General features: G+C 32.1%; 3 protein-coding genes across 6 annotated transcripts; 2 read left to right on the top strand and 1 right to left on the bottom strand.

Annotated features, from left to right (window-relative positions):
• The first annotated feature begins 3,569 nt into the window (after positions 1-3,569).
• LOC137814216 (ARM REPEAT PROTEIN INTERACTING WITH ABF2-like) lies at positions 3,570-8,197 on the top strand. Of its 2 annotated transcripts, XM_068616814.1 has the most exons (19): positions 3,570-3,863; positions 3,951-4,138; positions 4,453-4,625; positions 4,711-4,831; positions 4,907-4,981; positions 5,081-5,175; positions 5,344-5,425; positions 5,517-5,624; positions 5,759-5,887; positions 6,002-6,070; positions 6,162-6,221; positions 6,330-6,453; positions 6,539-6,684; positions 6,863-6,926; positions 7,033-7,109; positions 7,322-7,386; positions 7,456-7,573; positions 7,658-7,782; positions 7,909-8,197. In XM_068616814.1, exons 1-19 carry the CDS (start codon positions 3,656-3,658, stop codon positions 7,994-7,996), a joined length of 2,115 nt encoding a protein of 704 aa, XP_068472915.1. In that variant the 5' UTR covers positions 3,570-3,655; the 3' UTR covers positions 7,997-8,197. The 2 variants fall into 2 exon arrangements, with proteins under 2 accessions (XP_068472915.1, XP_068472914.1); XM_068616813.1 differs by having other exon boundaries at positions 4,711-4,981.
• A 4,947-nt stretch (positions 8,198-13,144) lies between these two features.
• Positions 13,145-17,491, top strand: LOC137814213 (DAR GTPase 3, chloroplastic). Its single transcript, XM_068616809.1, has 9 exons — positions 13,145-13,473; positions 13,622-13,771; positions 13,872-13,988; positions 14,957-15,100; positions 15,190-15,276; positions 15,697-15,812; positions 16,304-16,485; positions 16,742-16,799; positions 16,926-17,491. Exons 1-9 carry the CDS (start codon positions 13,354-13,356, stop codon positions 17,047-17,049), a joined length of 1,098 nt encoding a protein of 365 aa, XP_068472910.1. The 5' UTR covers positions 13,145-13,353; the 3' UTR covers positions 17,050-17,491.
• Positions 17,492-18,061: 570 nt separating this feature from the next.
• Positions 18,062-21,128, bottom strand: LOC137814214 (cyclin-P3-1). 3 transcript variants are annotated; one of them, XM_068616812.1, is made up of 4 exons: positions 20,351-20,879; positions 19,955-20,125; positions 18,911-19,315; positions 18,062-18,582 (listed from the first exon to the last, which is right to left on the bottom strand). In XM_068616812.1, exons 3-4 carry the CDS (start codon positions 19,306-19,308, stop codon positions 18,327-18,329), a joined length of 654 nt encoding a protein of 217 aa, XP_068472913.1. In that variant the 5' UTR covers positions 19,309-19,315; positions 19,955-20,125; positions 20,351-20,879; the 3' UTR covers positions 18,062-18,326. The 3 variants fall into 3 exon arrangements, with proteins under 3 accessions (XP_068472913.1, XP_068472912.1, XP_068472911.1); XM_068616811.1 differs by having other exon boundaries at positions 19,955-21,128; XM_068616810.1 differs by lacking the exon at positions 19,955-20,125 and having other exon boundaries at positions 20,351-21,046.
• Positions 21,129-21,340: the final 212 nt, after the last annotated feature.

Raw genomic sequence — 21,340 nt, 5'->3', positions numbered from 1 at the left:
GCAGTCGTCAATTCTCGGTCATTAGGTTCAACGTACCTGCAAATATACTTCACTCAAGTTAGTTCCTACTCAAAAGAAATTCAATCACACTTTAAAAATTACATAAATTTTACATGTCTTTTTTCCTTGGAGCATTCCCTTATTTATACTACTTTAAATTGACTTATACATGTACGAGTGATTAAGGTAAGTATGAGTATGATATAATTATACTTTTTAATGTTGTTTATGTAATGCTTACTAATCATATTTTGGTTAATTATGTTAAATTAATGTGTTGTTTTGTGTTTTAGAATGTAATTGTCAAATTTTAAGATTCTTATCTAATTCATGTTGTGAATATAATCTTAGTATTTCGTAACCCTCTACGTTCTCATAATATATTATTCTTATTATTTTCCAATAATTTTCTTTTAATTTTAATTTTTTTAAATACTCTATTTATACTGTAATTTAAAATTATTGTAATCTTAAAATGTTAAAAATAGTAAATTTACACATGAATAAAAAAAATCAGTTAACGCATCAATTATTTTGTTAATAAAAATTCACACATAACCCTTTAATAATTATGTATTGACTATAGACTTGCACTGTTTTCCCTATAAAAGTTATCTTTCATTTAAGTAGTCTTGTTAAAACATTGACTTATTTTTGTTATAATTTTATTTTGTTAATTTCTAATAAAATATTTATAGATTTTAATTTATTCTGTATTAATTGTATGTCTTTGCTACAAAAGTAAGTTATTTTGATATAGTATCTTTTAGCACATTATTCTTTATCACGTAATTTGTACTTGTGTTTGCAGCTTTCTAAAGGAAAATAAAATAAAAGTTTGACAATTCTATTTACTTTGTAAAATTCTCTTAACTTATTTCACTGTCAATATAGTATAAATAAATATTAGCTGATCATTTAAAAAACCATTCACATCAACTATGTGAATAGAAACAACACTAATAAAACCATGACTTGATTCACATGAGAGGAATGAGTAATATATATATATATATATATATATATAAATATTTGAAGTTTTTTCATAAATAAATAGCTAGCACCAATAACTTATATAAGATCAAAATTTTCCACACTGTTCAATGATTTTTTTCTACATACCTTTTACACTAGAAAAGAAAAAGCTTCTTTCACCTTATTTATGAACCACAACTATGTAAGATACATATTCAAATGCTTTCAGATAAAGAATTATATTTTGTTGAAGTGGAAGTTTGATGTTTAACCGGAAAACTTGTTTGGATTTGAAAAAAAAAAGTGAAAAGGAAAATAAAGAAAAGTGAGGTAGGTTATTTAAATTAAATTGTACTTAAAAAATTAAATTTAGATAAAAAAATTGTAATAAATTAGATTGTATGATAAAATAAATATAGTTATATATTAATATATTTTTACAATAAAAAAATCTTTTAAAAATATAAATTAAATTTAAAATAATGTTTATGTAACAGCGTGCTTTTTTAAAAGCAACAGAAACATTCTTCCCACCACCACAATACCATTTTTCTCTTTCTCTCTCCATATTCTCTTCTCTCCCTCTCTCCTAATTTTCTCTCCCAAAACTTCATCTATTTTAGAATCTGATCATGTAGCAGAGGAGTTAAGGAACATTTCTACCCGATTAGATTTTTAAATCATTTTTCTCTAAATATCATTTGTTCTCTGTTTTTCCTTAGGATTTAATCATCAATCTTGATGGGGTCAGTTGAGAAGTTTAATCCTCTCAACTTATTCTATTATATACTGAATTTTTGTTCTGTTTGGATAATTTGCATTAGGCCCGTAAATCTTGAAGCTTATCCAAATGGTGGGGAATAAAATTCTAAAAGTTACTTGAAAAGCAAGCAATTGAGGTAAGTGGAGCTAAATTTAATTTTTAATAGCTCACTAGGATAGAAGATCTGAATGCGGAAGGGACGTGGTCCCAATATTCAATTTCTCTTGCAGTGATGTTGTGTGTTTATTTATATTGGGTTGTTTGTTTATATATTATTTAAATTTGTGGAAATATTGGGTTTTGATGATTTAGTATTAAAGTGTATTTTTTTTATGTCAAATAAACTTTTGAATATTGTGGATAACTTTTTGAATGATATTGTATGACGAAATGGTATGAAATTGAATTCATACCTTTGGGATAATGTATGGACTGATGTTTGTTGTGTATTAAGTATTGATGTCGGGATAATGTATGGACTGATGTTTGCTGCATATTAAGTATTGATGCCTATGTGGTAACAGAGATCTCCGAGCTTCACTGATGATCTAAGTCACATAGGCTAAGATATCAGGTGGTGAGAAGCTGATGGGGGAGTTCATGCACACCGTGACATATGAGATGCACGGCTTGGGTTGTATTGAACTTACCCTGATCCTTTCTGTTGGATTCGCTGGTAATCTTTGGATCAGGTGTTAGTCTCTGGTAGGACTTACTTAATACGGGTCTTCCGGAAGACGTTGTTGGTTGAATATCTTGGATGTGTAGATCCATGTGAGATCTATGTGATTGTTTTAATGTTGGGATTTGAAGAAGATTGTATAATTTGAGAAACTGATCATGTAACTTGGTTTTCTCTTTTGATTTAATTGCGTATATTATAAAATTCTATTTTCACTAGCTTACCCTTGCTTTTCTTGCTGTGTTTGAACTGCGATGACTGTACTACGTACACGAGCAGATGATCTTACAGGTGTCTGAGGATTATAAGAGTTTTAAGGCGTTAATTTTGAAACTTATATTGTAAATATTTGTATTTCCATATGTCTTAATCACGTATTAAGAATGTTTTGAAAAACGGTAAGCTTTTACGGAAATATGTATAACCATGTTGTAATAGTTAGATGTATTGTCCGGGGTGTTACAGATTAAATTAAAAAATATTATAATTTTTAATATAGAAAAAATAAATTTTAGAATAATATATACTTAAACAAATTATTTTAATTGATATTAAAATTTAAATTAATTAATTTTATTTATTTAGTATTTTAATTATTTATTTAAAAAATATAATTATTAATAAAAATTAATTATATTACAAAAGATCAATCAATTAACCTTGTTTTGTAATTATTTACATATAGAAATATGATATTCTATATATAATATTTCTTTTCTTGTTATATAATACACATTAGTGCATTTTAACAAGGATTTAGAATGAAACTAGAACCCAATTAAATTTTTGATTCAACACTATGAGAAATTGTTAAAGAATAAGTAAATATTTTGAGAAAAGTAACTAAGTCACAAAAGAAAAACTTTTTTTCAAAATAAAAGTCTATATTTAACAGTGTAATAATTAACTGATAATGTAAACATTTTTAAATACAAATAAAAATATTAAAGAACCAATCATTTAGGACCAAATTTACTATTTATAAAAATGGACAAAAAAGTAAAATTTCAAAATTAAGATAATTAACATATTTAAATTTATAAAATGTTAAGACTGAACATGCAATGATCTGGCGGGAAAGTTACCGCCAAAACTCAAATTAAAACACAGCTATATATAAGACACACCCAGAATTTTGTTCTTGATTTCTTGGAAGTTCAGATTTCCCTCCAATTTTGTTCCCATCTTCTACCCTCTGTTTTCCTTTTATTCTTTTTATCTCTTCTCAAGATTCTATGGAAAACCCTAACACTGTATCAAGAGGCTTGAAGCGTAAACCTGAAGGAGATCTAAGCCAGAACCAATCAGATTTCAAGGCTCAATGCCTCTCGTCAAAGTTCCGTAAGAAGATTTTACGTCAGGTTTCTCTTCTTAATTCTACTACCTCGGATCCTCTTACACTTCAGAAAGCCATTCACAACCTCTCCGTACTTGCAGAAGATGGTACCTTTTTTTTCTTTTGCTAACTGCTTTGATCCGTGTCTGTGCTGTTACTGAATTTTTTTTTTCATTGCCTCTTCTCTTAACCAGAGGATCTTGTGGATACTGTGCTTGATTGTGGTGTTGTTCCTGCTCTGGTGAGGCATTTTAAACTGCCAGATGCACGAAATGATGATAATAGTAATATAGGTAAAGACTCTAGTGACAGAGTTATCGATCATGAGGAGTGTGAGATGGCCAAAGGATGTGCTCTCATTATCGAGCTTCTCGCAGTCAAAGTAAGTAAATTATACTATTTTTTTCCTCTTTAGTAATTAAGCGGTGTATTATATAGAATGATTTGAAGTTAGATAATGGAATATTTGTTTGTTAATATTTTTTGTCATAGGTTTATGTGCTAAAGAAAAATGACTTATTTCTAACATAATAAATGTAGAAATTATTATTGATTTCCTGATGTTTTAATATATGTAGTTTTCTATTGAATATAGAATGTCAATGCATCAACACAAGGGTATTTATTTTTAGTTAGTTCTTTTAAGATAATATAACATTTAGATTCTGATTTTTTTTTATTTTTATCTTGAAACAGCAAGAGTATCAGGACCTCATAGTAGGTGCTGGAGCCTTGCCTTGTCTAGTAGAATCTTTAAAGAAGCACAAGATCTGTACTATTTCTCAGCCACTCATTAATCTTCTAAAGAGAGCAGCTGATGCAATAACGAGCTTAGCTCATGAAAATAGTGATATCAAGACTTGTGTTAGGTATTTCTCTTTTTTTTGGTACTTTCAGTAATATATATTTTACAACTGTATTTATTATACTTATATATACCTATGGTATACGCAGGAGAGAAGGTGGTATACCTCCTCTGGTTGAATTGCTTGAATTTGGTGATATTAAAGTACAGAGAGCAGCTGCACGGACCTTAAGAACTCTTGCATTTAAAAATGATGGCAATAAAAATCAGGTAGTTATCTTCCTGCATTCAATTGATGTGATAAATTTGGTTGTCTTGGTTGTTTACAAGATAAAAAAATTGCAGATAGTTGAATGCGATGCATTACCTACTCTTGTACTAATGCTTGGATCAGAGGATTCTAAATTACATTCTGAGGCGGTAAGATGCTTGTATTACTTTATATGATTAATGTATTTGGTAGTCTGTTGCTTGCAGAGTTCTACACTACTAACGCAACTTAATTAACGCTTGTTGTAGATTGGTGTGATTGGAAATCTGGTTCACTCTTCGCCAAATATTAAGAAAGATGTTCTTTTAGCTGGTGCTTTACAACCTGTCATTTGTTCACTTAGGTATAGTTGTACTTCAGTCTTGGGTTTTCCTGTTAGAAATCCATAGACGAATGATCTGTTTATTAAACATTATTGTTATTTGCTGAAAGTGAGTCATTACTTTATTATTAGTATTTAGTAATTTGGTACTTTTCCTTCTGAGTAATCTTCGCTAGTCTATAATTTCAGTTCTAGTTCCTATTGTTCGGAGAGCAGAAGAGAAGCAGCCCTTTTACTTGGTCAGTTTGCCACAACAGATTCAGATTGCAAGGTGGATTAAGTAGTTTTGCAAACTTTTAATATGATTTATCAGTCAGTTATAAAGTCTACTTGTTGACTTTCGTATTTTGTGGTTCATACAGGTTCATATTGCCCAACGAGGGGCTATTCCACCATTGGTTGATATGCTGAAGTCTTCTGATGCCGAGCTTCAGGAAATGTCGTCTTTTGCACTTGGGAGGTTGGCACAGGTGATTATTAGTAGCAACAAACATTTAGCCATTTTCTTATAAAAAGCAATTTAGAATTGAAGAATCCAAATTGAATTTACTTTGCCATTTTCTATCATAATCTATTATTTTTGCTCATGTCGTTCAAACTTTAGGACTCGCATAACCAAGCTGGTATTGCTCAAAGTGGAGGTATAGAGCCATTACTTAAACTTCTCGACTCAAAGAAGACGCCTGTCCAACAAAATGTTGTTTTTGCCCTCTATGGTCTTTCTGATAATGAGGTGAAGTTAATCTCCTTCTTTTCTCCGCCAACAATGTTTGTTTTCCTTTAGGAATCATTGATGCTTAGTGATAATATGATATGCTGTCGCTGATGTAACAACTTTTTATGATAGGACAATGTTGTTTGTATTATTAAGGCTGATGGTTTTCAAAGACTGAAGGCTGGAAATTTCAAAAATCAAGTATGTTCATTCATTCTTCTGTGATAAAAGTGATAAATTTGCACACAACTCTCTCATCAACTGTGTCTTGTGATTGTCACTTAACTGGCAGCAAACTGTAGAGTGTGCCATGAAGACGTTAAAAAGATTGGAGGAAAAGACTCAAGGGCGAGTGAGTTTTCTTACAAACTCTTTGCGCGGTGACTTGTAATGTTTTCCATTTGTTTTAATGTTACTGGATTGGATACGTTTTTTTTTTATATCTATTCCTCTTTGGCAGGTGTTGAAACAGCTAATACGTCTTATGTGCTACCCTGAAGAAGTGGTTCAAAGACGTGTAGCTATTGCTCTTGCATATTTATGTTCTCCTCGTGATAGTAAAACTATATTCATTGACAACAGAGGTAAATAATTGTTCTCTGCATTTTTTTTAATTTCTCACTCACAGTATTGTACACGTATTCATTCTGTACGGCTCTAAATTTTCAGGATTAAATTTGCTGCTGGACATGCTTAAATCTCCAAACGTAAGGCAGATGAGTGATGCTTCGGCTGCGCTTCACAAATTGGCTGCCAAAGCCCATTCTTCCGTTGTCTCCCTTTTTGAACTTCCTCCTCCGTCACCAAGTCCTCAGGTACTTTTCTCTTCACAAGCGGGCTTAACACATCATAAATGCATTATTTGAATTAGAATAGTTATCGTCTTTAAAGTTAAATATCTGATATTTTGCTGTCCATATGCTGAGGGGTGAAAATGGGATGTTGACGTTTTCTTTCTCTCAATATTTTTGTTAACGAATAATATTTCTGTAGGTGTACTTGGGCGAGGAATATGTAAACAATCCAAAACTTTCTGACATTACATTCCTGGTTGAAGGTGGAGTATCTGCTGTTAAATTTTCTCCAGCTATTAATTTTGTTTAGTTTCTATGCACACTGATTTCGATATATGTACTAATTTACTTTTTTTTTCTTTCTTTCAGGTAGAACCTTTTATGCTCATAGAGATTGTTTAGTTTCTTCAGACATATTTCGCGCCATGTTTGATGGCAGTTATAGGGTAAGCATTAATCAGTTGTTATTGTGCTTTATTTTCAAGTCCTCATTTTTTTATTTGTTGTGGAATGGTGTAAAAGAATTTCATCCTTTCTTGTAAAAAGGTCACATACCAGCTGTAACAATTAAAATACGACCAGGGGATCTGTGGAACTGAAATCGTCAGTTAGGTGAAAATATCCATATTAATGTAATGTCTTGCAAATTGTGGTGCAGGAGAGGGAAGCAAAAAATGTAGTGATTCCAAATATAAAGTGGGATGTCTTTGAATTGATGATGAGGTGCATTTTCAGCCATCTTTTCCTTTTGTTTTGGTAATATCACAACTAATTTTACGTTGAAACTTCTAGATTTATATATACTGGAACGGTAGATGTCAGTTTGGATATGGCTCAGGATCTCCTCAGAGCGGCAGATCAGTATCTTCTGGACGGTCTCAAGCGTATTTGTGAATATGCTATTATTCAGGTACACCAAAACTCTGTTTTGCTCTTATGAATGTTTTTCTAATGGCTTAATTTCATCTCAAGGCTAACCAACTTAATTTTATAGGAAATATCAGTGGAAAATGTTGTAATACTGTACAAGGTGGCTGAAGATTTCAATGCTACTTCATTAAGACATGCATGCATACTGTTTATGTTGGAGAAATTTGATGTACTGAGATCTGAACCATGGTATGTTTCCATTTTTACAACCTGTACAGTACTTCCATTCTTTACCATGTTTATATAGAGGGGGTGAGTAACTTTCATTTCATTCATCATTCTATTATATCTTGTTTTCATTTTTTCAATATGCAGGTATTGTTCCCTGGTACATCACATTCTTCCAAATATATGCATGTTCTTCTCTACTTTACTTGTTAAGTCTCATCCAGTTGACTTGTGAGGATTCCTAGATTGAACCATGAAGGAGGAAAGGCGAAAATGTACAGAGCTGTAAATGTTAGTTGGATATAGAAAGCTCAGATCATTCTTTTTTTAGGGTATGAAGTGGGGAATAGTGATTCTGTTGAGTAACTTTTAATTTATCATTTTTACAGTACATGACTTCACCTTAATGAAACCTTCGTAATGATCTTGTCTTTAAGGATCTCCTATTGAAAGGTGGCTTATAAGTTTTGGCCTCCATGAATTTATCTCAAAGCTATAAACAATTGGGCAATAAAACAATATTACAACTAAATCGAAAATTCATTCTTCATAAGTCATCCAAAAATAATAAAAAATTAACAAAACATGACACAATACCATTCAAATGAGTTGCAATCAAACTTGAGAAAAATAATCATTCTTATTAACCATTTTTGCAATTCTTAAACTTGGTTGCAGTCTCCACATTGTATGTGAGAACAATTCCATATTTTAATGATCATATCTAGATTATGTGAAAATAGATATTAAATGGTAATCATGTCCTAAAAAGGCACAATAAAAACTTACAAAACAAATTCAGATGGAGGGAGTTACTTATTTGAATTTGGGCTTGCTTTTATTTTTTTTAATATTTGACCGTTTAAAATTGCTAGGAGCGGCTTTTAATTGTCGTAAACTTTAAAACCAAACATATCTATTCAACCCAGAACTTAATCTAAATAGAAAAAAGTCTCTCGAGGTAAAGATTTTATAAAAATAATAAAAGCAAAAACCGATACAAAATAAGTTATTAAAAATATAGTTAACACTATAATTTTATATTATTATAACATATATAATATTTTTTTTTTAAATATTGCTTATCGGTTTATATTAATTGACAACTTTGAAACTTCGAATCATACTAATTAAATTTATTTGAATTTTTAAGCTAATCAAATTTAATTTGAATTAAGAAAATCAAACTACATGGAGTATAACATTTTTATTTTATAAATTGGAGGACGTAACTAAATATATTGCCTTTTTTATTTTCTTTGAAAGAAATGCATTTTGTTTAAATATAATTTTATATAAATAAATTATTATTCGAATAAAATGATTCATTTAAGTAAATTTGATTATCAATATTTTTCTCTAACAACAAGAAGAAAGGTGTTGTGTACTAAAATATATGAAACACATAGAAAATGCATGGAAAACATAAGACATGTTAAACATATGAGATTTAAATTGAATTTATCTCATTTTAGATCATGACTAAGGAAGGATATTCACTCACTCTTATATTTTATATTTTATATACTTCTCATTTTCACAACCTATATCTACACACATGTCTTCATTCTTCTTTGTTTTTGTTGTTGTTAGTGAACGGTGTTATATAAAGGCTCTTGTGAGATTGGTTAAAGGGATAGAAAAAAACTCGTAATTTATGTTATCTTTCTCTTATCTCAATACATTTGGATTCTATTCATTATTTGAAATTCCCTTCTTTTTCCAATTCATCGAGTTTCCATAATTTATAGAATTGTCTACAGACATGACAACTAGAAAACCAGTTCAAAGGCCACCTTATATACTTACTGAATTAAATCATCTCATATACCAAATACCTACACAAATACAATACATTTTTAGAATATAAGTCATACTTCTTCAACTACAATCAATGAAATTACACTTACCTCATATATTTTAAATGGAAGAATATAGTCTCCTCCAAATAAGGAAATAATTATTATCAAATTATACACAATTATTGTATGTAATATTGTACGATATTATATTCAATTATATGCAATTTTTAATAATGATAGAATCTCATGATAATGAATCCCTACCTAATTAAATTGTAATTTGGAGAAAGAAACTCACTACACTAGTATATATTCCTATACATGAAGTGATGTAAATATGCACACAAGATAATAAAAATATTTTATTTATTCTTTCCATTTCTTACATAAAGTTTTCTTTTTCACTTCATAATTCCACTACCTCGGATCCTCTTACCTTTAGAAAGGCATTCACAACCTCTCCGTACTTGCAGAAAATGGTACCTTTTTTTCTTTGCTAATTGCTTTGATATGTGTCTGTGCTGTTACTGAATTTCATTTCATTGTTGCTTCTCTTAATCGAGGATCTTTTGGATTGTGGCGTTGTTCTTGCTCTGGTGAGCCATTTTCCACTACAAGAGCACGAAATGATGATAATGGTAGAATGATTAATATTTTGTTGTCATATGTTGGTTGAAATATAATTATATACTTTAAAGATGTAGTTGTTCTACCCTATTAGTTAGGGTTTATGTGCTAAGGAAAAATGACTTATTTCTAACCTTAATGAATGGTAGAAATTATTTTTGATCTCATGATGTTTTAACTAGGATGAATTGCATTCTTAGCTCATAACAATTTTCTATAATGAATTGTCAATTTTAGAATATGTAGTTTTCTATTGAATATAGAAGGTCAATGAATCCATAAAGGTATTTACTTTTTAATTATTTTTTGAAGATAATATAACATTTGGATTCTGATTTTATTTTTGTTTTACTATTATCTTGAAACAAGAGTATCATAACCTCATAATAGGTGCTGGAGCCTTGCCTTGTTTAGTAGAATCTAGGCACAAGATCTGTACTATTTCTCAGCCTCAGCCACTCATTAATCTTAGAGCAGCTGATAGCTAATGAAAATAGTGATATCAAGAGGCTATTTTTTTTTTTTTTACTTTCAGTAATATATATTCTACAATTATATTTAAACATAATATTTAATGGGCATTAAACCCTTTTTACCCATGTAACATCACTTTTTTGTTAAAATATTTCTCAAAAAAGTTATACTTCTATAATACTTCAAAAATAGTGATTATCTATACTTTTTTAGAGTTGTTAGGTGTCACTACTTCATATTGATAGTTACAGGTGTGTTTATAATGTACTACACACAACCTTATATATTATTATTAAGGAAATAATAATTATCAAATTATACGCAATTATTGTATGCAATATTGTACGATATTGAATAATGATATAATCTCATGATTAGTGGATCCCTACCTAATTAGATTGTAATTTGGAGAGAGAAACTCCCTACACTAGTATATATTTCCTATACATGAAGTGATCTAAATATACAGAATAAAAACATCTTTTATCTTTCCATCTTCTTGCATACAATTTTCTTATATGGTATAAGAACACCGATTTTGGTGCTTTTGTTAGCGCTGCAAGTCTGTTTGCCCATAACTCGTCTGTTAATTATGCTTTTACGAAACCATGAATTTTGGATAGCGGAGGAACCAATCATTTTGCATCTGATTCACAATTTTTCACACACTTCATCATCATTTATTCCAAATGTTAATCTGTCCACTGGCTCAACTGCGCCCATCTCATCTACAAGCACAATTAAATACAAGTCTGAATGACTATACTAGATGTACTTGATTATTCCTTATGAATCACAAGTCTGAAACCCAATATCTCTTAGAATAATTCATTACTTTTGAACAAAATCAATTTTAGGTATATATTAAAAACCATCCACGATGACAACGAATTAGAATTTATTTCTATGCGTAATTTTTTTTCTCAAAAAAGGTATTGAATGTCTACACTCCTCAACACAATGGAGTAGTAGAACGCAAACATAGACACATTTTAAACACAACACGAGCCCTCTTATTTCAATCTCATTTACCATTAGAATTTTGGGAATGCGTTTTAACTGCCACATATATCATTAATCGCTTGCCAACACCTTTACTACAAAATAAATCACCTCTTGAGATGTTATATAATCGTTCACCTTGACTTTCTCACTTAACAAATTTGAAACTTCGAATCACACTAATTAAAGTAATTTGAATTTTTAAGCAAATCAAATTTAATTTGAATTAAGAAAATTGAACTATATGGAGTATAACATTTTTATTTCATAAATTCGTGGACGTAACTAAATATATTATTTTTTTTATTTTCTTTCAAAGAAATGTATGTTTTTAAATATAGTTTTAAAAATTTATATAAATAAATGATTATTCGAATAAAAGTGACATGTTTATGCAAATTTGATTATCAATATTTTTTCTCTAGGAACAACAAGAAGGATGTTATGTAGATACATGAAACACATGGAACACATATAAGACATACACATATAAGACATACACATATAAGACGTGTTAAATACATGAAATTTAAATTTGAATTTATCTCATTTTAGATTATGACTATGAATTTTATAAGAGATTCACTTGATTTTTGAATGAAAGTTAATGGAATTATTTTTTGTATTTTATATATTTATCACCCCTTTCACAATCTAACAACACATAGGTCTTCATTACTTGTTATCCATTTACTTTGTGAGATCTTAATATGACAATTAGAAAATCTAGTTCAAAGACTATCTTACACACCCACTGAAGTAAGTCATCTCACTTACTAAATATCTACACAAATACATTTTCAGAATACTAGATGTCACTTTTTCAACTATAATCAATGAAATTACACTTACCTCATGAAACAATCTTCTACCATTCTAGATTGTGCTACAAAATGAAATGACCAACTTGCCCTTCTACACCCCATGAATTTCAACTTGCACCCTCATGAGGGGGTGAAATGACAAAGTTGTCATTGAAAAATACATTTCGGATTGCACATTCTAAAATGTATTTTCGGATCCAAAGTGTATATTCTAAAATCATTCCGAATTACACATTTAAGAATGTATTTTTGGATCTCGAAAGGTCTTCCAGAATGTACAATATGAAATGAGTTATTACATTTCAAATTATATAATTTTAGAATATATTTATTTTTTGAAAAAAAAAACAGAAATTAAGAGAATGAAAGTGTATATTCCAAAAACATGTGAATACAGTAATAAAATAAACAATGTGAATAACATCAATATATATACATACAATTCCTCATATCTATGTAACACTATATTCTACTAATATAATATGAATCATAACTTAGTAACTTAACCTCTACATAATATTATGTAAAACAAAATATGTTTATATTTGATATGGACAGCTACCAAACAATTTGAACAACATTAATTCTCATCATATAATCTAATTGGTAAGTAACTAAAAATAGAAATATAAACACACACAAAATACCTAAACCAAACGAGTTATGCTAAACATATGAATCCATATAGTGACATGACTTCTTAATAAGAATATGGTCATTTTGGGAAAGAAAACCCTAGTCAAGATTTTGGTATGATAAAAAAAATCCACTCTCCTTTCAATTGACACGTCTTCCGTTTTCCTTCAGTATTATCCCAAACAAAAACTCGCGAGTTTTAGAGTGAGTAGTTGCATAGCACAGTGATGAGTGTTCAGCTATCAGGTTTATGGGTCCCCAACTCTCCACCAAGTCCCCCATACTTCCTTCCCAACCGTGGCAGATTCTCCGCATCAGCTCTCTCATCCCAATCTCCCACTATTCAGGCAACCCTTTTCCCCTTTTCTATCTTTTTCCAATTCACTTTCACCTCCTGAGATTGCATCTCGCGGGCTTTGTTATTTCTTATGTGTTGCTGTTTGAGAAATTCAAGTTTTCATCTTTTTCGTAATATATTCAGTTTTTGTGATGCAGATAATTGGTGTGGGAGGCCCCAGTTGGAGGGATAATGGATATGGCAATCCCAACGGCAACTTATTTGATGGGTGTCAAGCAGAGAGTGATCTTTGGAGTGACATTAACACTGATCTTTATCACTGGACAAAGACATTGCGCCCTGTGCAGGTAAGGTATTTGTTTATGTGTCTCCTCATTCATATGCATTGTGTACTGTTGCATTAGTACACAATTCGAACTGCTGATATTCTTGTGGGGCATGGGGCAGTGGTTTCCTGGTCATATTGCAAAAGCAGAAAAAGAACTGAAGGAGCAGCTCAAATTGATGGATGTTGTGATAGAGGTGCGGGATGGACGAATTCCTATCTCCACAAGTCATCCACAGGCAAGTATCTTTCTTTCTTTTTTAAAAATTAAAAACATTAACTTTGTTAAGTATCCGCTTAGAGTTGACATGAATGATGTTTGTGCTTTACTTATTGATAGAACGATTAAAAGCTATAGCTACTCTTATGCTATGAAGAAGGCTACATAGAAGATGCTAAAACTAGAAATTGCTTTGAAACTTTCATATTTTGCATTGATCGCATTACAGAACCCTTAATTCAATAGCTAGCTAAAGGGATGACAACCCTACAAGCGTCATCATCTAGTGTTTAGGAAATTCAAATTAAAGAAAAATATTATATTAGAAATAACTTCTCAAGTCCAACCAATAAAATCCTTCAGCCATTTAATTTTATTTTTCTTGGGCCTAAGGAGGCCCAATCTATCATTTATCTTTTGCACCCATTGTTAACTTGAACTAAGAGCCAATTTGAACAGACTTCTCAGCACACACAGAAGTAGAAAGTAAAATGAGTTAAACTACTTGAATATGTGAAAATCAACTTGTACACTTCACTTGTTGTGGTAATGTTGAAAAGTTGAGGTGCACAACTTGATTCCTTTTATTTTCTTCTGCTACAAGTGCTTCTTGAGAAGTATATGTATATCTAAAAATAACAGTGATTGAATTTGATTGAACTTTTTTTTTGTTTTTCCCACTCCTTCGTAGTATTTAAATCCTAAGAGATTTTCTTTTATCATCTTCAATTTGGTTGAAGAAATATATACTTGTTTCTTGCAGTTCTCTATTGTTGGTCTTGGCGTCTTTATTTAACAGGCAATTTAGGTATAAAGTGTTACAGTCATTTTACATGGTTTCTTAGTTTTATGAATAACAGTTTATTCTTTTGGGACATGAAGTATTAGTAAGCGTGTAAGACATTACATCCCAATACCATATTGAGGCCACATGTTCTAGGATGATACATTCCTAGTTTTCATCTTACTTTTACTTCTGCTTTGTAGATGGATTTATGGCTTGGAAATAGAAAGAGAATTTTGGTTTTAAATAGAGAAGACATGATATCAACTGCAGACCGCAATGCTTGGGCAGATTATTTTACTAAGAATGGCACAAAAGCTGTCTTCTCCAATGGGAAGCTTGGAATGGTATTGAAACAATATCTTTCTTTCTCCCATAGCTCTCCATATTCTGAAGTTTCAAGTACAGGATGCTTGATTACGTGTTGTCAGTACAGGGAACGATGAAGCTAGGCCGGTTAGCAAAGGAATTAGCAGCTGATGTAAATATTAAGCGTCGAGCCAAAGGGCTACTTCCTCGCGCGGTGGGTTGCTCCTAGCAATTGCATACTCATTTTCTGTCTTTTATTCATTTTCTTATGCCAATTCTCTGGTAAAAATCCTACTTTTCTTTCTCAAAGAATAAGGAAAACATACCTTTTATCAGAGAAAGAAATAACTGTACTGTGTGCATACTAGCTTTCGCCATTCTCTTTCTTCTTTAACTTAAAGGGCTACATTTCCATCTAAAAAATAAAGCAACACATGGTTTGTTAGAGAAAGAAAGATGAATACCTTCTTGTTTCCACAAGTCACAGTACTCTTTCTCGTTGATCCCCTGTTCTCTAATTTAAAATGTGCTCAGTAAATTGTATGATAAATAACTTTTTTTGCTGATTGTTGTCATTCACTTCACTGTCTATCACATTATTTTTATTTAAAGTACGTATGCTACTGTTTAATAGATTCGAGCTGGAATAGTTGGATACCCTAATGTTGGAAAATCATCTTTGATCAACCGTTTGTTAAAGCGAAGAATGTGCCCAGCAGCTCCCAGGCCAGGAGTTACAAGAGACTTGAGGTAGGTTCTTCATTTTGTTTAACTAAATAATTCTTTTTATTGATAGATTGAGAGTATTTAAAATTGGCAGCAATTTTTTGTATTCATAAATTAATTTTGTATTTTGTTTGACCTATTACTTGAACTAACTTTAGTACTTTTAAATTTGTATGTCATCTATTCTTGACTCTTAAATGACAACTAAAATGACAAAAAACGAATGGACTAAATCTCATGGATGCATCCAGTCCTCTGAATTTCATGGTAAATTTTTCATCCCAAATGTTGAAAATTATAGCTTCTGGGTTTTCTTTGCTCAAAGAAAAAGTTAATGATATACAAAGTACATTCTGTTCAAGTGCTAATAGTGTCAAAAACAGTTTCCTGAGTATGCTACAACTAATTTGTTCCGACTAAAAGTCTAAGCTTAAATAAAACAGTTGTGGATCACTTGGTCTCTCATTACATGTGCTGAATATGTAATTTGTCATAGTTCTTTCTTGATGTGATAGGTGGGTTCGTTTTGGGAAAGATCTTGAACTGCTGGATTCTCCTGGGATACTCCCAATGCGAATCAGTGATCAGTCAGCTGCTATAAAACTCGCCATATGTGATGATATTGGAGAGAGGTCCTATGATGTGTCTGATGTTGCTGCAATTCTTGTGCAGATGCTCACAAAACTTCCCACAGTAGGTATGTGACGTGACAGAGAAACCTATTTTAGTTGAGAAAAACGTCAGTTTATAGAATTCAGTGGGTGGGTTTCTTTCTCATGCGACCTTGCTTATGATATCAATTTCAACTGTTTCACTGACATTTTACACGACGTGTTATTTTCCGACGTGTTTTCTGTTATTTATGAAGTTACACAGCGCTGTGGCCAATATTACATTGTTTGATCTCTCTTTCCTCTAAAACTACCAATTCTCAGTCTTTGATTTGATCGCAGGAGGAGATACTCTTCGTAAACGGTACAAGATTGATGTAGATAGTCAAAATGGTAAAATGTACGTGATTTTTTTTTTCTAATTCGCATTGATATGTCTTGCATTTAGAGGCCAGACCATGGTAATGTTTCTTCATATTTTTACATAGTTTCTTCTTAACAGTGTATTTTATTTACTAAATTGCAGATTCGTAGAGAAGCTTGCAGTTCGAGTATTTAATGGAGATGTTCATCAAGCAGCATTCCGTGTCCTAGCAGATTTTAGAAAAGGTAAGTTTGGTTGGACTGCACTGGAGAGGCCCTCTAGGTGAAGGCACATGTTTGCTTATGAAAGCAGAATTCTCCGAAACTTGATTTGAAAATTATGAGACCTCCTGGAACTAACTGCTGAAGACAACTCCGTATGGATTAGATGAATGTGGAATTGTGGTTATGAATGACATTCTGGAAGAGAAAGGTGAATGTTCCCACAAGACTACATTTGGAGCCTTGAGGCAGACGAAAGAAAGGATTTAAAGCCATTGTTGCTATGTAATGTGTCATGCATAACCGTGTCTGTATATAATTAGTAGCGTGCAATGGGATGGGAGTTAGCATGCATCAAACATATGTGGTAGCATATATTTAATTATTATAGGGAGATGTTTCTTAAAAATTATGGTTGATGCTTATACTTTTTGAATGATCTTCTAGCTCATATTGCTAAATAGATAAACATGATTGAGGCAAAGCAATAAAATGGTAATGACGAAATGGTGTAGCTTTGCTCTATTACATATATATACTACCTGATCTTGCCCCCACCTATCTATCAGGGCGAAATGGTGCTTTGCTTTGTTACGGCAAAAAAAAATCACATTTCGTGGAACTGGAACATGGTACCGATTATGGGTCTAGGATTAACAAAGCTGGATTAATTATATACCATTAAGATGTAATACTGTTGGTTTCAAAAGATGGATTGGATAAATGTCTTCTTGGAACGGATGGGAATCTGACAGTCTATTCATTTTCATTCTTAAGCTCAAACTTTAAGTCACTCACCTTTCTATATTTGGTGATTCTTTGTCTAAATCTCAAGGAATAAAAGCAGTGTAATCTTTACCAGCATCGTAACACTTAGCTTGAGAAAGGGGAAAAGTGGATAACGAGTGGGAATATGTACATGAATGGTATATATACTTCGTCCATTGAAGTTTCCGAGATCCTTAGAAAGTGCCGCCTATTAACAGTTTTGTGGTGTCAGTAAGTTATCTATGGCGTTGATAGAGTCTACTCTTTACAGTGCTTACCGTTAAGGCCATAACATAACCAACCAAGTACTGGAGCAAAGTGAAATGAATTGTAATTGTAAGGGATAAAATTTCATCACAATCTCTATGTGGTTCCAAGCTTGCAATTACAAACAAGGGGCAAACAAAATACAGAAAAAACAAGGAAGCAAAACCAACCACAACCGTGTCTGTAAAAGAATGGTTGAATTTTCAAATGGCGTGTATACAACAATCTTTTCTCTCTTTGAAAAACTTCAAATTTCAATGTCTCCGTTAATCGTGGACAGCTATATTACATTGGTGCAGGCATATTTTCATCTTGCAATTGTGGAAGCACAAGTTGGGTCGTCTTTGTTTGACCAGCTTTCCTTAATTCGACAAGCCTGCATTGGCCTTTCAATTTGTAGTGTTTCTGCGGCTTCCTTCTCCAATTGCCTACAATATCTTCCAAACGTGTCTACACTAACCTGAAGTCTAAAATCTACTCCAAACAGAAAACTCATCTCCAACCTGTTTAATTCAGAAGTGCTTACTCCGCCAACTTTTGCATAGTAAGCATTATTGTAGAATCTGTAAACCAGACAGAAAAGTAAGCTAACAGCTTCAGCTGAATGAAACAAATATAGACCATATCAAATACTCAGGAAGCATGAAGAACTATTATTTTTCTTTTAAATCATCTCTTTTTTGTCAAACATATAATTGATTCCGCATATTTAACATCGTTAAGGTTGTCATTATCAACCGGCCATAGCAGTTACTAATAAATATCACAATATGAGGCCCACACATAGATAAGTTTTACATGTAGCATTAGCATATCCACCACAAGATACATAATGCATACAACAACAGCTAGATATTATGTGCGCTTGTTCAGTTTAAAATTTGCACTTACGCGTCATCTATAAACTTTGCGGCTAGCATAATGCTTGTTATCAAAAGCCGGTGCACATTAAGTGAAGTCAATTTGATTTCTGTGTGCTGAATAAATCTATCCACATATATGTGTGCCACAACAAAGCAGGATGGGCTGCAACCTGAGTACTTGAAGATACGATCAATGTACTTACGAACACTCAGAGTAGGAGCTCTTAAACCATGAAATACTGTAACAACATCTTTTATGTGATTTGCCTCCAATAGCGTTTCATTTCTCTGAACTAATCTCTCAAGAAGAGAAGAGAGAAGTGATAAAACCCGAGGAGCTCCCACTCCTTTATCTAATTCCTTCAGCCCCAATGAAAGGTATATATCAGAGCTTACATCCTCAGTTTCAACCGCAAGACTCCCCATATCCAAGCTGCAAGCAAATGAACAATCGTCAATAGGATAAACCTTACTGAAATGCAGTTTTTCGGCAGCTTAGAACATGATACAATTGAGCGTTGGATCTCAAGTGTGTTTGGATTGCCGTTTTAGAGGCACCATGCATCCGTCCAAAGCACAAAACAGAGAAGCAACAATATTCATGGATGAAAGAAAAAAAAATGTTAGCTAAGTTCAACTCATCGTTTTCCCAAACATACCACTAGTGCTTAGAACAAAAGAATGCCAATCTATCAACATAGCCAGAAAAAGAGTTCTGCCCCTCCCTCCCCAAAGAAAATAAAACTGCAAGAACCCTCTGCCTAATGCATAAAGATAACTCATCCTTTGAGTTACAAAATCTTCTAATCTGAAGTACTCAGAGAAGTAGTATTCCTATATATAGTCTCAGTCAAGACAACTTCATTTCTCTTTAGATCTGAACAACCCCTTAATTGATTATCTAGCTCGAGCAACCTAAAACCTTACTATTCCCAGATCTCGAGTCTCTTGTCCCAAACTGCGAACCAAAATCAACAAGTCCACTCCACCCCAACCAATTCTCTATCTCCTTAGCATACAACCTCCCAACGAAAATTAACAATTGTCTCAACCAACAAAGAGAATAACATACCCAATTTGTTCATTCCTGTAGTCTCTGCATATCAGCCCCACCCAGATCTCAAAGTCACCAACTTTACTTCCACCCCGTCACCCCCAGAAGTTAAACCGCAATGATTGCCGCAAATTTCGTTACAGAGACAAAACTTTTAGGTCGTGTCAGCTAAACACACTCCACAAAGTCCTTCCCCCAGAAAACAAGAGAGAGACACACAAAAAGAACGTAGAACAGAAAACAACTCAGCCTTGACCAACGAAACCAACCAGAGAAAAGTGAAAGACAAAACTAAAAAATAGAAACAAGAAATCCCAGTGTATTAATCCAGCAGAAACAAAAGAAAAAAAACAACCTATGCTGCAAGTACAATGCAAGTAGCGAGGAAAATAGAGAAAAAGATGTGAAACTCACAAAATTGTGAAATACTAAGGGATTCCTATAGCTTTGTGGTAAGGGTGTGTGGTCGTTGTTCTACATAAGGGTTAGGCATGGGAACAGTGATGCTGCGAACACAGGTAGATCATGCCTTTCTCCCCACCCACTCTGACTCCACCATTCTCTGTTCACAGAAACAGTTGATAGTGTTGTGTCTGTGTTGGACTTATTGTTCTCCACACCCTTCTGTTGTAAACTCCCACAATACAACACAACACAAGGATTTCTCCCTTCAATTAATCCTGCAACCTCCTTCCTCTCTCAACAGATAGCGTCCGTAATGAATGTATTCCACCACTGTCATATCATATCATGCCAAAGCCAACATGTAACAATACCATTCATGTTCCATACGAAACTCTTTTTAATCTTTTCAATTATACAATTTTAGTCCCACCTTCTTTAAAACAAGTTTCTTAATATATACGTATTATACACACACATATGCATCCGTAATTACAAAGGTTTCCCACCTCACAATGTGTAAAATTAACCAATCAAAAATAGATCCTGCCAAAAACTTTTTAAAAAATAAATAAAGAACTCATACCCACAGTGGATTACTTTTATATAATTAAACTAAATCCTTAAAACAACTATTAGTTATCTTTTTCCCTAGAATATCTATATTATTTTTTCTGAGAATTAAAGAATAAATGAGAGATCCATACTCTCACATCACATAAAGAAGAAACTAACTTTATACGTGATTCGGCCACTGTTAAAGCACCACAATAGTTTTTCTTTTCTTTCCAAAATGTACTTGCGGCTACCACTCAATTAGAGATATTTTTTTTTCTTTTAAATTTATTTGATTGAGATGTGTATGGAATTATCATATTCTTTAGTGGAATTTGATTACAGGGATTTTGGATAATATAATGTTTACATAAAGCAGACAAGAACATCTGTGCTGTGAAAGGTCAAAATATTCTTACCAAAAAAAAATAATTGAATTTCAATATG

The sequence above is a fragment of the Phaseolus vulgaris genome, chromosome 1, assembly GCF_000499845.2.
Source record: "Phaseolus vulgaris cultivar G19833 chromosome 1, P. vulgaris v2.0, whole genome shotgun sequence".
Taxonomy (NCBI): domain Eukaryota; kingdom Viridiplantae; phylum Streptophyta; class Magnoliopsida; order Fabales; family Fabaceae; genus Phaseolus; species Phaseolus vulgaris.
Note: the sequence above shows the minus strand (reverse complement) of the source record. Positions and strands in the feature narration are given on the sequence as shown.

What these genes read in the sequence shown, in the direction of transcription:
- LOC137814216 (XM_068616813.1), top strand. Translation starts at nt 3,656, where the DNA reads ATGGAAAACCCTAACACTGTATCAAGAGGCTTGAAGCGTAAACCTGAA. An exon ending in CTGGAAATTTCAAAAATCAA is followed by an intron (nt 6,071 to 6,161) that starts GTATGTTCATTC and finishes CTTAACTGGCAG; the next exon opens with CAAACTGTAGAGTGTGCCAT. An exon ending in CTCCGTCACCAAGTCCTCAG is followed by an intron (nt 6,685 to 6,862) that starts GTACTTTTCTCT and finishes ATATTTCTGTAG; the next exon opens with GTGTACTTGGGCGAGGAATA.
- LOC137814214 (XM_068616811.1), bottom strand. Translation starts at nt 19,308, where the DNA reads ATGGGGAGTCTTGCGGTTGAAACTGAGGATGTAAGCTCTGATATATAC. An exon ending in GCAAAGTTTATAGATGACGC is followed by an intron (nt 18,583 to 18,910) that starts GTAAGTGCAAAT and finishes TCTGGTTTACAG; the next exon opens with ATTCTACAATAATGCTTACT.
- LOC137814213 (XM_068616809.1), top strand. Translation starts at nt 13,354, where the DNA reads ATGAGTGTTCAGCTATCAGGTTTATGGGTCCCCAACTCTCCACCAAGT. An exon ending in CCCAATCTCCCACTATTCAG is followed by an intron (nt 13,474 to 13,621) that starts GCAACCCTTTTC and finishes TTTGTGATGCAG; the next exon opens with ATAATTGGTGTGGGAGGCCC. An exon ending in CACAAAACTTCCCACAGTAG is followed by an intron (nt 16,486 to 16,741) that starts GTATGTGACGTG and finishes ATTTGATCGCAG; the next exon opens with GAGGAGATACTCTTCGTAAA.